At 37.8% G+C, this 17,794-nt stretch overlaps 1 protein-coding gene across 3 annotated transcripts in view; it reads left to right on the top strand.

Annotated features, from left to right (window-relative positions):
- The first annotated feature begins 682 nt into the window (after nucleotides 1–682).
- LOC136883119 (protein kinase C iota type) overlaps nucleotides 683–17,794 on the top strand; it is a 175,066-nt gene continuing 157,954 nt past the window's right edge. For 2 of the 3 annotated variants that reach the window (XM_067155305.2, XM_068229736.1), the window contains exons 1-2: nucleotides 683–791; nucleotides 16,325–16,515. In XM_067155305.2, the coding sequence (XP_067011406.1) occupies nucleotides 16,451–16,515 (65 nt within the window). In that variant the 5' untranslated portion in view covers nucleotides 683–791; nucleotides 16,325–16,450. Of the gene's footprint in view, nucleotides 792–811; nucleotides 1,024–16,324; nucleotides 16,516–17,794 lie in introns of those variants that run through there. The other variant, XM_067155312.2, reaches the window with a different exon arrangement.

Consider the following 17,794-nt stretch of genomic DNA (forward strand, 5'->3'; position numbering starts at 1 on the left):
CTTACTAAACCGTGGTTCGCCGTTGGTTACTACACTCGGCGTCATATTCTTCAAATCATACGTTTCTGCTTAAATCATGTGTGTACGCCTGCTCATCTCTATCGCCTTAATCTTATCGAAAGTAACTTATGTCCATGTGTTTGGGCAGTAGGTCCTGTCAATCATATCATTTTTCAGTGTCAGACATATGAACATCACCGTCACGCCTTCTTAGCTAAGCTTCTTCATGCGGGTTGCCAACTGCCGTTAAATGTTTCGTGTTTAGTGTTTCAACCGCTTTTTCGCGTTGTAGACTTAATATTTTTTTTTTTTTAGTTACCTGTAACATTCAATTCTAACCTTTTCCTTCCCTATAGGTACGAACTTTCGCATCCCAACCCTTATTTGTGGTCCGGTCGAGTTTGTTTGTAGGTGGCAGACCACACAGACGTGAAGCATTAGAACCCTGTATCCCAGTGTTTTTGGGTTATCCTCATTATTTTAGCCTCTATATTATTGGTTTTTTCCTCAGTTTCATTATTACCGGTTGTCATTCACTTCATTACATAGCTAACCCTTCTATCTTGTAGTGTACTACTTTCTTCTCATGTTGGTACCTCTCCCAGACATTAATTATCCCGCAAACCAGTGACTGGACGTAGCGTCTTACGACGATGTCCAAAAACTAACCAGGAAGAAGAAGAAGATCGAAGTAGCAGTGAGGAAAGGCGCGTGAGAGTTTTGAGCGCTATGCTCACCTGAACGGCGAAGAAGCGAATTAACACTGCAGGTTGCGAGGCCGAGTGATCAAGGTAAGGTGGTGACTGTTGACAGTGTAGTAAAGTTCGTATTTTATGAGAAGTTAATATTTAAAACCACGTTCGTGACTTCGAAGTGCTTTTATTTGATTCCAATCTTGAGTTGATTAATGACGTTTTCGTGACGTAAAGTGGGCAGGAATTTTGATTTTACTACTGCTTCTGACATTGCGAAGGCGTAGTTGAACCCAAACAAACCACTGTACCAGGTGTACATGTCAGCGTGGTGAGTCAAAGGTTTGACAGTTTAAAGAAATTCCTAATCACTGTGTTACCAACTCCTGGTGGAATGTTGACGTAAGTCGGCATGTGCTTATAGCTGTTCCTCAAGTTGAAAAAAGTTTTGGTTTCATCTTTCTAGTACAACACGCGAAATGTTGTGTTAGGCGCATTGATTTTAACTTTTTACATGTGGGTTCCAGTAGTTCTTGTGCATTTCGTGCGGTCTGTTTGTGTACCGATGCCGAGGGCTATTTATGGTTAAAGTAGTTGTCTACCTTTTTCGTACATTCGAATGATTCGCGTATTGAAGTGTGTAATCGCGAAGTGTCCTAACCTGATCTTCGACTGGTTTTCAGTCTGAATGTAATTACTTTCCCCTCTGTATTCCCTTTAAATTTCATGTCTTTTACTCCCATAATAACTAAATATTTTTCCTAAGTGAATGTGTTTGCATGGTTTAAAAAGAAGGCAAAGCACTGTGTGTTATTTTAGTAGGTAAGTTTAGTACAGTCTGCATGATTCCTGTATTCTGGCAGCGGTACTATTGACTGTTCATTCCAATAGTAAAGCGGGACATTAAAAGTTTGTTTTGTTCTTTACATCGTGGTTCATTGTGTGGATTACTCGAGTGATGTCCTAGTTCATGGATCATGGGCAACAGTTGAATGGCCTAGTAAGTAGTCCTGAGAGTCAGGATACCATTTGGTGTGGAATGCGAGTGGGCATCTGATATATTTTGAGTCTCATGGCCCTCCTTGCGGCCAGGCAACTAGGACTATACAATCCACAGATAGTCCGTAGCCTCCTGCTTCACATTATTTACCTAGCTCAGAACATTTCAAGCAAGCCTCGGACCTATGGGAGTAAGAGAGTTCCACTTCCATTTGGCAGACGAGGTACTCCTTGGAAACAACTTGGCAAGTGAATTGGAATTTGATGGAGAACTATCAATATATAATGGGGCTTATGGAAGAAATAAAGTAGAACTGGCTGAGTCGGCAAAAAGGATGTGTTGGGAATTAATTATATTCGGGTAAGGGGACATAACAAGGAAGGGGAGTATTTGTGACAGGTGTTAAAAAGGGAAGTGTGGAGTAGGATGTTCATCAATCAATCACTACTGATCTGCATTTAGGGCAGTCGCCCGGTGGCAGATTTCCTATCTGTTGTTTTCCTAGCCTTTTCTTTAATGTTTGCTAAGAAATTGGAAATTTATTGAACATCTCCCTTGGTAAGTTATTCCAATTTACAAAGGTGATAAATGAGAGTATCCTCCTAATTCAATACAATAAATATTCCGTCATTAGACTCCCCTTCCTATAAACGAATATTTGCCCCGATTTGTCCTCTTGAATTCCAACTTTATCTTCATATTGTGATCTTTCCTACTTTTAAAGACACCGTCCAAACTTATTCGTCTACTGATGTTCTCCCACGCCATCTCTCCACTGACAGCTCAAAACATACCACTTTTCCACATACCACTTAGTCGAGTAGCTCGTCTCCTTTCTCCCAAGTCTTCCCAGCCCAAACTTTGCAACATTTTTGTAATGCTACTTTTTTGTCGGAAATCGCCCAGAACAAATCGAGCTGCTTTTCTTTGGATTTTTTCCAGTTCATGAATCAAGTAATCCTGGTAAGGCTCCCATACACTGGAACAATACTCTAGTTGGGGTCTCACCAGAAACAAATATGCTCCTTTACATCCTTACTACAACCCCTAAATACTCTCATAACCATGTGCAGAGATCTGTACCCTTTATTTACAATTCCATTTATGTGATTTCCCCAATGAAGATCTTTTCTTATATTAATACCTAGGTATTTACAATGATCCCCAAAGGGAACTTTCACCCCATCAACACAGTTATTAAAACTGAGAGGACTTTTCCTATTTGTGAAACTCACAACCTGACTTTTATCCCCGTTTATCAACATACCATTGCCTACTGTCCATCTCACAACGTAAAAAATGTGGAAAAATTCCAATTTATTCACCTCAGGGCAATAACATTAGCTGTAAAATTTAACTATTTTTGTGCCATTATCAGAAAAATGACAAAACAGAGGATTCTGAACTCCTAGAGTTCTACTGCTCATTCATAATCATGTGATACCGGGGCTTACCACTCGGTTGCTCGGATTTGTGACGTCATGTGGAATTGAGCGTTCGCATGCGATTCCACGTTAATCCTGACACCGCTCGCGTACAACGCTGCGTGATAGTAGTCAAGTTCAACATTTGAACTCCGATGTAATTGATGCAGTTAAGCTGACAATAATTAAGATTTTTCATTTAAAATAGCAGTTTTACATTATTTACATGTTAATTTGGAGCACCCAATGACTCATATACGTATTAATATTATGTAACTAGCACATATAGGTTATATTAGCCGGGCGGTCTGTAAAAACGGCAGGGCGGTGCGCCCATTATAAAGGTCCTAGGGAGAACACTGAGATTGTAGAGATAACTGCAGTACTTCTGGGAACTTTAGAGGGTGTAAATTTCCAGCAGCTATATCAAGGCTCCTGTAGTTTCTTACAAGCATCAATGCAACCATGCAGTTTTGCAGTCTTTAAATCACTTCAGTATTGATTTCAATAATATTAAAGCCATGTAGTTGTATGCTGAAATGTGTAAAGCCTTTTAAAGTAATAATTGGGGGTTCATTTATACGGCTGCACCTGTTGGTGCCAGAAGTTCAGTTTGTTAAGAGATTGCTCTTGGTAAACTGTCAAAGTGTAGTAAATAAACAATTAAAATTCGGTACGTTTGATGGAATCTTATGAGACTGATGTGGTGATAGGAGTGGAATTGTGGTTGAGAGAAGGGGTGAGTAATAGAGAAGTATTTCCAGAAGGGTACGCAGTCTATCGTAGAGACCGAGGAGATAAAAAGGGAGGGGGGGGGGTGTTTATTCTGGTGAAGGAAACTTATTGTTCACATGAATGGTTTACCGATGAAAGGGATGAAATATTAGGGATAAAATTAGTTTGTGATAATATGAAAGAGGTGGGAATTATAGGAACATACAGGCCTGGAAGAGAGGAAAGAGACTTGGAAATATTTGAGAAAATAATAGATTATACTCATAAAAACAATAATGATATGGTAATAATTGGGGGAGATCTAAATTTGCCTGAAGTTGAATAGAATGGAGCTGCAAGTGAAGCCCATGAACAGAAACTGGCAAATAAGTTAATTTGGGAGGGAGGATTTACACAAGTAGTACAAGAACCGACTCGTCTCAATAACTTACTAGATGTATTCTTTGTTAAACCATGGGAAATTGTTGATAAAACTGAGGTAATTGAAGGAATAGGAGACCATAAGGCTGTAATAATGGATGTAGGACTCGTACCAAAAAGGCTTAATAAGAGGGTTACACAAGACAAGAAATTGTACAGAAAAACTAAAGTTGATGAATTTGGGACTTACCTTAAATCACAATTCAGTTGTTGGATAAGTGAAGGGAGTAATGTGGATACACTTTGGGCTAAATTTAAAGGAATCATTTGGGAAGGAGAGAAGAGATTTGTACCTGTCAAGAAGGGTAAAATGACCTCAGACCCTGTTTATTATACAAGGAAGTAAGAAAATTAAAAAGAAAATGTAGAATAGTAAACAGGAAAATCAAAGAGGGTAGGAAGAGTAGAGAAACTAGAAAACAGCTAATGAGGAAAGTGAATAGAGTAAAAAAGGAAACAAAAGAGAATTATATGAATGGCATATTTCAAGAGGGTAATGACCACAAAGGGAAATGGAAAAAGCTGTATTCATATATCAGGAATCCAAAAGGAAAAGGAATCCAAATTCCTACAATGGTGGGAGAAGGGGGTGAACACTATTTAACATATACTGAAAAAGCAAACTTATTTAGTAGGGAATTCAGAGATTCAGTAGATGATTGTCAGGAGTTGGACACTGAAACAGAAGATAGAGAGGGAGAGACACAGAGGGAAACAAGAAGCTTCTCATTCACAAATGAAGATATTTTCAGAGAAATCCAACTGCTTCAGGAAGGAAAAGCAACAGGAAGTGATCAAATTACTGGGGAGGTATTAAAGACAATGGGGGGGTACATAGTGCCTTATTTAAAAATTTCTCTTTGACTATGTCATAAATAATAGTGTAATACCAAAGGAATGGAAGGAATCTATAATAAAACCAATTTATAAAGGAAAGGGTGATAAAAGGAAACCAGAGAACTACAGACCAATCAGCCTGACCAGTATAGTTTGTAAAATACTGGAGAGTTTAATATCAAAGTACATCAGAGGGATATGTGATGATAAAAATTGGTTCATGAGGAGCCAGTATGGATTTAGAAAGAAATTTTCTTGTGAGGCACAACTGGTGCGATTTCAGCAGGACATATCAGATCAATTGGATTCAGGAGGCCAGTTAGATTGCATAGCCATAGATCTTTCCAAAGCCTTTGATAGAGTGGAACATGGAATATTATTAAAGAAATTGGAGGGAATAGGGTTGTACGTAAGGGTTACACGTTGGATAAAAACATTTCTAAATTCAAGGGTTCAGAAAGTCAAAGTAGGAAATAATGTATCGCAGGAAGAGAAAGTTTGGAAGGGAATTGCACAGGGTTTAGTATAATCAGTCCGTTACTTTTCTTAATATACGCAAATGATTTAGGGAACAATATAACATCAAAAATAAGATTGTATGCAGATGACATAATTGTTTATAGTGAAATAAATAACATTGAGGATTGTTCAGAATTATAAAGGGACCTTGAAAGTATCCAGCAATGGGTTGAAGAAAATAATATGAAGGTTAATGGAGGCAAATCAACTACAACTTTTACAAACAGGAGCATTAAAACTGAATTTGAATATACTTTAGATGAGGTAGTTATCCCAAAAGATGGCAAGTGCAAATACTTAGGTGTGAGATTTGAAAGTAATTTGCACTGGAAGGGTCATGTGGATGACATTGTTTGGAAAGCATACAGATCGTTACATGTCATAATGAGGCTACTTAAAGGATGCAATAAACAATTACAAGAAAAAAGTTACTTAAGTATGGTTCGTCGATTATTGGAATATGCAAACAGTGTTTGGGCTCCTCATCAAGAATACCTAATAAAAGAAATAGATAGTGTGCAGAGGAAAGCAGCAAGATTTGTAACAGGGGATTTCAGGAGAAAGAGTAGTGTATCAGAAATGTTAAAGAAACTTGGGTGGTGAACTTTAAGTAAGAGAAGGGGGAAAACTAGACTTATAGGATTATATAGAGCCTACACAAGAGAAGAAGCATGGGGAGATATCCGTGAGAGGCTTCAGTTGAAAAATAATTATATCGGTAGGACAGACCACAAATATAAAATTAGAAGGAATTTTAGCAGAAGCGATTGGGGTAAATTTTCATTCATTGGGAAGGGTGTGAAGGAGTGGAATTAGTTTACCAGGGGTAGTGTTTGATCTTTTTCCAAAATCTGTGCAGATATTCAAGAAGAGAATAAACAGCAACAGAGAAAATAAATGAAGTGTTAGAGGGCATTCGACCAGTGCAGGTTATTGTAAATAAAAAAAATGTGTGTGAACAAATTAATTCCATCCCTTGGTCGAAGGAGTTTGGACAGCCAAAGTAGGGGACTGCCTGTGTGGGTGAAGTACAGTGGGGATTTCGAGGCCCTGGGACCGCTACGGTAACTGTGAAGGCCCTTCAGGAACTCTGAAAAGTGGTGGCAAAAGGGGCTCTGGTTAAGACGCAGCAGGTCGTTATGCTACTTAGGTTCCAGAATGGGTAAAAAAAAAAAAGTAAATAAATGCAATGTAAATTTTAATCTTATACCAGTTGTATAGTATCATAGATATTATAAGTAGAATTTTGTAAACAATATAAATTTATTAAGGATGAGCTGTGTGTTTAATAGAAAAAATTGTTAGCGTAAATTGTATAATATTGTATTATAGGAAAATTTTCTTCTCTTGTTAATTTATTATTTAGAGCTTGACAATAATGTATTTTAGTGTACCGGTACCATTTGCCACCGAGGTAGACACCTCATTTGCAAATAAGGAGATTTTGATTTGATTTGACGACTGTTATCTTTGGACTCAAGAATGTATTCTGAAATGCACGAAAATTAAAAAAAAAAAAGAAAAAAAATACCTTTCTGACAGCTGTCCACATTTAGATGTAAACTCCTTCCCATTGCCTATATTGATACGCTGATCTAGCTGGTGTCATTCATTGGTGTACCTCGCTAAATATTTCCTGGCCAGAGAGAAGGCGTTACCTTCTAGTTCGTCCGCCCCTCCCCAGGGGATGAAAACCTTTTCTAGGTCCTAAATATTTCAGTGCACTTGTTGATTTATTTTCTAAGAAAGAAAGTTTTTTAATTCATGTACAACTTTTTTTAAAGATAATTTTGAGTAATGCCAGAGTCTGCAAAATTGTAATGATATAAGCAATATTCTTTTTGTTAATAGCAGACTCAATCTTGGAGTTTCAATGTAAAGAAAAGCCTGTACTTCACCTGTTTTTTCTCTTGAATTATTTCAATGAGAACCAAATGTGAAATATTAGTGAGTAGCCTCTTTGGAAATAGAGTAATTGAACTTGCAGAAGGCATGGTTTTGTGCTGGAAAGAAACGGGAAAACAATTTGAAAGCTCACAACTTTATTTAAACTGGATTCCATAATAATAAAAGACACTGATGATAGTGTAGTAATTAATGCTTTACATGATTTGTTTGAGCCTTCAAGGTTAGTAACTAAATCAAGCATCGGTGATTTAAATGATGTTATGGCAGAGTTCAACAAGCTAAAACATATTCAGAAGTTGACAGTTGTAGCCCTTCAGGCAAGCAACTCAATGTTGAAAACATTCTAGAGATATGAGCTATGAATTTTAGGTAAATAAAATATAATGAAGTATGAGAATATATATTTTATTCATTCTTAAAAATTACAATCCTTTTCTTAATCATCATTATCTGGTCGATTAGATTATCAGTTTGTCTTTTTCTTCCACTACAAGCGTTAATGTGTGTCGGTGCATTGTTTCACGTAAGCACCACTATGAGCGCTAATGTGAGTCAATGCAGAGTTTCACTTAAGCCCTATGTAATTACATTCGGTGTGGACATTTTTCAAAAAATCGCTTGCGGTTATTGAACCAAGGAACACATTATAGAAAGAATTATGTAAATAAGTTACTTAGGCTAGGATTTGAATTGAAAAGAAAACAAAGCAACAAGCAATTCTAGAAATGCATTTAGGCCGGGAGTGGTTTTAGAAATTTGGTTTTTTTTAGTTTGATAGAGATATCCAAGACACAATTTGAAACCTTTCCAGGCCCTTGAGCCAGTCAACTTTCGGTACTACCGAGCTCGATAGCTGCAGTCGTTTAAATGCGGCCAGTATCCAGTATTCGGAAGATAGTGGGTTCGAGCCCCACTGTTAGCAGCCCTGAAAATGGTTTTCCGTGGTTTCCCATTTTCACACCAGGCAAATGCTGGGGCTGTACCTTAAATAAGGCCACGGCCGCTTCCTTCCCACTTCCAGCCCTTTCCTGTCCCATCCTCGCCATAAGACCTATCTGTGTCGGTGCGACGTAAAGCAACTTGCAAAAAAAAAAAAAAAAAAACAACATTTTTACGGTACAATTGAGGAAATTGCTTAATTTTATGTTTTTCTTAGTGTGGGGATCCCTACTTTGTCTGTTAAGAACTGTTTTTTCAACATTAATAATTTTTATTTGCTTCTTTGTTACAAAGAACTTTGTAACATTGTTGAGCAATACATTTAATATTGTAACTGCACCAGTGGTGTATACTGAGGGCTACCAAGGCTATCGGTGAAGCCCTAACCTCAAATGAGAACGATGTAAATCTAGAGCACATTGTAATGTAAGCATCTGACACATCGTTCCATTTACCTATCGTGAACGCAGTGAGATAAAACGCCTCTCGTATTTCTGATTGCAAGGTATCGCAGCCCAGGGACTCTGTTCCTCTCCTCTCCCCACGGCTTACAACTGAACGCTCCATAGGACAGGGATCGGGTGGGGAATAGGTGTGCTAAGCTTCGGTCTGTCAGATCGCCACTGCTAACGGCGAGATAGCTCAAGCTCAAAGACTCGAAGTTTTCTGGAAGTTTACGAATTGACACATGCGTTCCTCATCGTATATACTTCCTCATCTCATACTCAGATAAGAGTGCTGGTATTCGCTCACTTTTGCTCATACATCCTTGTAGAAAGACACTGCAGGGCTACTGTTATAGGAGTATTACAGTTTTCTTTTTATAGGTAGATCTGCTAAAATGAAATGTAATCTTTTGGGTTTAGTGTTCGAACCTGTAATTATGGGTCGGGAGCCACCCCTGATCTCCCGAGAAGAAAACTAAAAACCAGTGAACGATGGGTACCACTGCTGGCAATGCTGTCCAGAGCCCCTCACAAGATTCCCTCAAGAACCCCCAAGTCACACTTTCCCAGAATCTCCACCACCGACAGAGGAAGACATCCGCGGCCACATCCTCAAACTTAAAAACAATAGGACCTCCGGAGAAGATGGCATCATTGCGGAACTTCTGAAAAATCTTGGACCTAACTCCCTCAAAGAGCTCACTCAAATCATCACAGATATCTGGCAATCGGAAGAATTACCTCAGGACTGGAAGTGCGCCCTCATCCACCCATTACACAAAAAGGGAGATAAGACTGACGTAAACAATTACAGGGGCATTTCTCTTCTCCAAGTGACTTACAAAATTCTTTCAGCTTGCCTTTTGAAGAGAATGCAAGAACAACTTGAACAAAGTATTGGCGAATATCAAGCAGGCTTCCGCTCTGGTCGCTCGTGTGCAGAACAAATATTCAACTTGAAGGCAACACTTAAATACAAAGCATTGAGGAACAAACCGGTCATCTGCATTTTTGTTGACTTCAGGAAAGCGTACGACTCGGTTGATCGACAGTCTCTCTTCGTTATTCTTGAGGAACTGGGGCTTGATTCCAAGACCCTCAACCTCATCAAGGCAACACTCACTGACACTATCTCCAAAGTTAAATTCATGGGGGAGATCTCTGAACCATTCCCGATTAAAACTGGCGTCCGACAAGGTGACGGCTTATCTCCGCTTCTTTTCAACCTCGTCCTAGACAAAGTCATCCGCGAGTGGGAAAAGGTATTGAAAGACATGGGATACTGGCGCCCCATACGACTAGGACGACCCAAAGACGGTATTGAGATATCATGCCTCGCTTTTGCAGATGACCTAGCCATACTTACAGATGATGTATTCACAGCCGTTAAACAAATTGAAACCCTTAGCGAATGCGCTGTAAAGGTTGGCCTACAAATTTCCTTTGAAAAGACCAAGTTCTTCTGCTCAAAACTTGACATCCAAACTTTGAACACGACACATGGGCAAATCAACCGAGTACCACACTTCAAGTACTTGGGAGAAATACTTGAACCAACGGGAGGCGAGAAGGTTGCCCAGAAAATTCGCCTACAAAAATTTCGGAAAGCCAACGGTAGGGTTCACAACATATACAATAAAAAGTGCTTGTCCCGCCATGCAAAGATCAGACACTATTATACAGTAATAAAGCCCGAAGTCTTATATGCCAGCGAGACCCTTACACTAAACGGGAAAGGTGACCTAGAAAATATTTTAAAAGAAGAAAGGAGAATCCTGAGGAAAATTCTCGGCCCCCAAAAAACAGAAGATGGATATAGACTGAGGTTACGCAGAGACACAGAAGAGCATTCCAACATTGCAGCAGATATCCGTAAAAGACGTCTGAAATTCTATGGGCACGTCCACAGATTGCCGGCAAGTAGACTGACACACAAGATTCTCACCTACATAGAACATCTAAAAAATATTCCATGGGTACTAGAAGTGAAGAAGGATCTGGAAAAAGCCCAGATAAACCCAAATGACACCGCGGACAGAAACCTTTATAGGAAAAAAATTAATGGATGGAAAGTGCAACCAGAGAACGAAGTGAAAAAGAAGACTGGAGCAAAGTGGACAGAAGAACGAAAAAGGATCCACGGAGAAAGGATGAGAGCTGTTTGGCAACTCAGAAAACAGAATCGTTAGAGCTTTGCGTGATCCATTGGGTCCATACGCACATAATAATAATAATAATAATAATAATAATAATAATGGTGCATGGCTTCTGTATAGGCTTGGTGGTGAGCTAATGAGGATAAAATGAATGGCGAAGACGTGATAAACACCCAGTTCCCAAGCCGGGGGAATTAAAGATTACGAAGGGGTTGATTGAGAATTGAACTGGGCCCATCGGGCCAAAGGCAAGTATTGTATACATTTCGTCACAAATCCGGACTTTAATTTGCTAAACCTTACGCTACTATCTCCACTGATCAGGTGTTGATTATTGACAGTGGCAGAGGCCAGGGCAGTAGCTTGTGAAACAGCACTGACAATACAGCAGGCTACTTTGTTGGCTATTGGCTGCAGCTCAGAACGCTTAGGGCTTGACATTCACCAAACTGATTATCGAAAAGGGGTAACCTAAGTCTGGTGGTAGCCCACGTCTTGATCCCAGCATACGCCACTGAACTGCACCATTAGCACTGAAAGCAAAAGGTAAATTTATTTCTCTAAATATAGTTGTAACAGGCAGAACAGCAACTATGAAAAATGAAAAATGTCACTACCTGTTGTATGTTGCAAGATGCTCATTAATTATATTAATTGGTGTTTTGTGTTGAAATTTGATTTAAAATTCTCATAAATTTTACACTGGTTTTAAGTAAAAATTTTGAGTAATGAGTAAAATGTAACTAAATTAAGTAATCATTAGGTTAACACATAATTAAAGTAATACTCATTTTCAAAACTTCATCACCAAATGACAACATTTACCTATTCACATTTGGTATCAGGCATATCAGTCAACTATCACCAAACTGCAACATACCTCGAAAAGAGGCAAAATTCTCAAAAATTTGTGAAAAAAGTAATCATATATACTGTACCACTTCAGAACTGTGCCAAACGTACCAGGTGTATGCATTAGTTTTTGCTGTTTTTTGTGGTAAAGAAAACACGTAATTTTCAAGAGCAACTGATGCGAAATCGGGAGGTTGTGGGTTCGGACCCCACTGGTGTCCGGTTGGCCATTTTTGTTCTGTACCTAACATCTCTTCAACACGTACTGAGTGTACGTAACACGACCTAATAGGTTGAAAGTGTGTTTCGATTACAATACGGTCGTGAAAATTCAATATTCATTGACTTGGCCCTCAACGGGCGACTTGAACGCACTCTACAGTGTGACGGCAGTAGTGCCAGACCTGTAGCTTAGATCATTTCCAACAGAACAAAGATGGCCTAGGCCACCATAGCGCAATTGGTAGAGCAACCGACGCAAAATCGGGAGGTTGTGGGTTTGGATCCCACTGGTGTCCGGTTGGCCATTTTTGTTCTGTACTTAACATCTCTTCAACACGTACTGAGTGTACATAACACGACCTAATAGGTTGAAAGTGTGTTTAGATTTCTATCTTTGTTTTTAGATTTTCTTTTTTGACTCAAACTTTCCATTTTCAACCAATGACCCATCTTTCTTGGTACTAAACATTGTGTTGTTTTCAGTCTCAAAGACAATGTTTCAAACTCATGAAATAATTTGTATTCTTACGGAAAGATGATATATGGATCAGTAGCACAGAACTAATAAATATACCAATGCCAGTGTTGTGTGATGATATGTTATATGTATTTATAAAATATTCAGAGCTATTCAATAACAATACAGGTACTCATCGATCAATTGGACATGCTTGATGCCTCGAAATCTAAAATCATGGTGGTTTGAACTGTGTTTATATCATCTTCTGTAACCAATGATTGCTGTCTGTACTCGTAACGACGGCACTAGGGGTAGTTTGCTGCTAACAACTTGCTAGATATTTCAATGGGACACCCTCCGAAAGCAAACATCAGTTCGCATGTTATTCAACAAATGGCGAGAGAAAACTGATACACATGTTACAATGTTCATGATTGTTATGAATGTAATGCTTAAGTATGAATGCTTAAAACTCAGTGTCAGAATAGCAAAATTAAATTAAATCAATCAAGCAGAAATTATTCACAAATAATCAGAAGATATACTTTACTGAATGAAGTTAAGCAGGAGGCATACAGCATATATCCTCAACTACAGTCCTGAATATGTTCCCTTCCCCCCCAAAAGATGTTTCATCAGGCTTCTGCTTTAAATGCACAATGTTGTGGATGAGGTGGTTAAGGCAGGAGCAACTGATTACCATCAGTAGTACATCCAATCCACGGATGTGGTGTTTTAAAAAGTTCCGAGGGAATTAATGTGTACTGTCTTGCTGGAATATGAATCACAATGAAATTTGTATCGATTATGTATACTTAACGGCACAAAAATTGGCAAGCAAAGAAATATTTCATTTTATACTTTATTGAAATGTGAGGATATTTTTAAACTCTGGATAGCCGGTAGCTGAAGAGACGGTACGTAGGATCCTACCACCTGTACAATATGTTCATACTATTTCAAACAATAGGATTTTGAATGAGTCATCTTTAGTGATGGCCAGTTTTTATGTAGTTAAGTGTACATATTGTTATGAGTATTGTAAAATATATTTGTTTAAAACTATTTGAATTTAAGGAGGCAAATGAACATTTTCAGAAAAATTAGAATTTGATCCTTTTTATCATTGACTGATAGATGGATGTACTAACTTGTAACAGATAACACATTGTGTCAACCATAATTCTACAGTTACTGATTCATAAACAATTCCATATGCCTTTCTCTTTTATATGAATACAAGGATTATGAGCAGAATTATTCATCAGTAGAAAAGAAATATGTACATATACTTTTTTGAACAGGTTACCAGATTAAGCAAATTTATGTTTAAATTCCTTTGTACAGTCCAACTTCTATAACTTGAATTTTCAATATCTCAAAGGATTTTTTTGTTTCCCAACAGAATTTTATTATTTTATATGTTTTCTGTCAGTCGAAACAAAAGTAATGGAGAGCGCAGTCAAACAAAGTCAGGAAATATTACATTTGGAAATGACGTCTGAAACAAAGTAGATGAATATTATTTGGACAGTAAAATAACTAATGATGGCAGAAGTAAGGAGAACATGGAATGCGGACTAGCACAAACAAGGAAGGCCTCTCGTAAGAAAAGAAATTTGCTCATTTTGATTATTGATATAGGAATTTGAAATATGTTTTTGAAGACTTTCCTCTGGAACATGGCATTGTATGGAAGTGAAACATGGATGATAACTAGCTCAGAAAGAAAGAGAATAGAAGCTTTTGAAATGTGGTGTTACAGAAGAATACTAAAGGTGAGATGGGTAGATGAATCACAAATGAAGAGATACTGAATCGAATTGGTGAGAGGAGAACGATTTGGCTAAATTTGACGGGAAGAAGAGATAGAATGATAGGACACATCTTAAGACGCCCAGGACTTGTACAGTTAGTTTTTGAGGGAAGTATAGGCAGTACGAACGGTAGGGGTAGACCGAGGTATGAATATGACAAGCAGATGTCGGTTGCAGTAGTTACGTAGAAATGAAAAGGTTAGAATAGGATAGAGTGGCGTGGAGACCTGCATCGATCTAGTCTGTGGACTGATGACTCAAACAACAGCAACAACTCTTTAAGTTCTTTTACTTGATTATTTTTATATTTCAAAGGATATTTCAAGTCCAGATGTAAAATATATTTTTCTGTAACACAAAGTTATGCATACTAGATTATCCCCACATATAAAAAGTTCCTGTAGCAAAAACATGAACTTAAGTCGTCTTCTTATACAAGAACGAACATTCTGTACATTTTAGTCAGTGTATTGCTTGACTAACCGCATGCTGTTGTATCTTAAATGGTATTGTTTGCAACCTTGAGCAGCTGCATGTCATAGCAGCTTGAAACCCTACTTCAGACTTCTTCACAGCCATCAGCAAGCTGTCTACAAAAAAAAAAGGATGTGTTAGTTGGCAGTTCCTGGCCTGCTGGATTATTGAAGCCCTGTTCAGAGCAGTAATGTCAGCACCATGGAGAAGAAATGTGTGCTGAAAAGTTTACATACAAGTAGAAAATAGAATTGATTACTGAAGTGAGAAAATGAAGAGGAAAGAATAAATAATATAAAAATTATGTTGTATGTGTATCCAATCCTTTGATACAAACACCATGAACACTGCTGGCATACAGGCAATTTGTATACACAGTTAAATTAGAGTACTGCTTTTCTATGGCATTGTAGCTTTCATGATTGTTGGGGAGGGGGGATATGTTCTGGAAAGAGCTAGTCACTCATTGGTCTTCATTTGATGCACTCACAAAATTAAAAAAATAGAACAAATGAATGTTCGTTATTTATTCCTCAGTTGTAGAAAGTTTTGTTGAAATTGGAAGAGCCGTTAAGTAGCTTCAATTAATGGAATGTGAACATTATTCTCTGTAATACTGGCATTGAACAGAAATATTGTGTGAAGAGGTAGACCATGAGTAGTAGGGTATTTAGGTGTTGTTGTAAGGATGTAAAGGAGAGGGCATATAAGTCTCTGGTAAGACCCCCAACTAAAGTATGGTTCCAGTGTATGGGATCCTCACCAGGATTACTTGATTCAAGAACTGGAAAAAATCCAAAGAAAAGCAGCTCGATTTGTTCTGGGTGATTTCTGGCAAAAGTGGTATGTTGATATTGATGTTGATTGCCATAGGGAACCTGAAATATTTGTTCAGAATGAGTAAATTTATAATACCAATATAGTTTTTCTGTTATGTATTATGTATCATCTGATGGCCAGGCAGGCATCAATTTCTGAAAAATGAGACCAAGTCTCTCATTGTGCATTGGCACAGCCGGTGGCTCCAAGTAGCCTGCTCATTGGCCTCCATGGTATGCACTAGCCATGCATCATCGTGCTATTTACCACACTGGGGCGAAACTCTGGCAATCAGGAATGAGTTAGCTGGAAAATTTAGAATGTCCAATAATGGACCAACTATATTGGGGCCAAAACACTTGCCATTTGACACGGATTACTGCATGATCATAAATATTCTAGAATGGAATCTTAAACGTTGCTCACAGTTTAAATGGAAATAGTGGGAAAATGGGCTATATTTGATAAATTTTGACAAATTCTTCCCAGATCTGATGAATCATCTCTGTAGTAAACAGTTGTTTTGAAAATCATCAGGAAATTCTGATTATTTGAACTGTTACTGGTGGTGAATTTGTTTACTGAATATTTATGTATTTTTCAGGTTCCTTGAGCGTGTAGTCACTTTGTCATCACGTTGGATTGTCTGTGGCACCTATACGTCGTAGTGGTTAGATTTTATAGACGTCGTATTAAAAAAGGCAAAAAGTTCATCAAGAATCTCTCCAAGATGCCTACCCAGCTTTCAGCTGATGCAGAAATGCCGGAGATCAAAGTTAAAACTGCATATAATGGGTAAGTAAGTTTGTATAAATTGAACTCGTTCCATTATCAGCATATTTAATGGTCTACTGGACTGTGTGTTGTTTTTCATAGTTGAAAAGCAGATAGCTATGCAATTCAGTCATTGTACTGAAACAAGAAAACGTAGTCAGTATTCTTGTTCAATTTAGCCTTCTGTATTGTATGTTGCTATGCTATGCTTCAGGTATTTTATTCCATGTTCACATTTATAAGTTAATTTGTATGTTTGTATTCTATGGCTGTATGCCCCTCGAGCTATGATTTTAAAAATTTAATTGAAGTGTTTGTGCATGAGAAAATTTTTTAATTTGCGTAATAGTGTGTATTTTTATTATTAACCAATACATTGCAGATGGGAGATGTCATGGTGGCAGTGCTTGCATACAATACCACAATTACAAAATTAAATTAAAGTATATAATTATTACATAACATCTATTACAAAAATTCAACAAGAGAATTTACATGTAAACAAAATATTACAAGGAACTATAATTATCAAAACAACAAGTTATAAGACTGCAAAAGATGAGAACTAAAAAAATGTCATATTTCCCACTAAAATCAAATGATCATAAATATGTCTTGTATGTCTCTGGGTCATGGCCATCCATCAACGGTTGCTAATTTCAGATATCCGCCAGTCATAAGACAGCCTGCACAGTAGTGATGGGACATTCGATTCATTTTACTGATTACATACTATCCACTTCATATCCGTATCGACTATATGATCGAATTAATTGAAGGAACAAGAATCCACCTGATCGATACTTTCACTTTTATTTAGCCTTAGGCTATTTCAATAGACATTAGATTAAAAGTTCAGAACATGTTTCGAATGCATTGCATTCATCATCAGCTGCTTACATTTGGCAAAAGTAAAATTAGCTAAGAACAGTCTCACAATTTTCTTAAAACCTTAAAAACAAGTGTTAGTAGTGCATGTGTGAATGGATGTGGGGGGGGGGGGAGGAGGTAGAGGGGGGGATGCATTGAAGGCGATTGTTAGTTAAACTATGACTTATTATTAAAAATCTTAATGTTAAAAACACTGATGGACTAAAATATAGTTCACTATAAGTCTTGTGAATTTTCCATAAGTTCGTTGATTACTGAAGAACTTGTATGCACTATGTGAAGTATTTCTGTTGAGCTATTGGTAAAAAGTTTCCTTAAGAAGGCATCCGGTGTTTTCACGTCTCTTATCTCCTGTTGGGCGGAGAGGTGTGGCTTGTTTCGAATATTAAGTTTGCTTTTTGTAGTTTGA

This window comes from Anabrus simplex, chromosome 1 (genome assembly GCF_040414725.1).
Source record: "Anabrus simplex isolate iqAnaSimp1 chromosome 1, ASM4041472v1, whole genome shotgun sequence".
NCBI classification, from domain to species: Eukaryota; Metazoa; Arthropoda; class Insecta; order Orthoptera; family Tettigoniidae; genus Anabrus; species Anabrus simplex.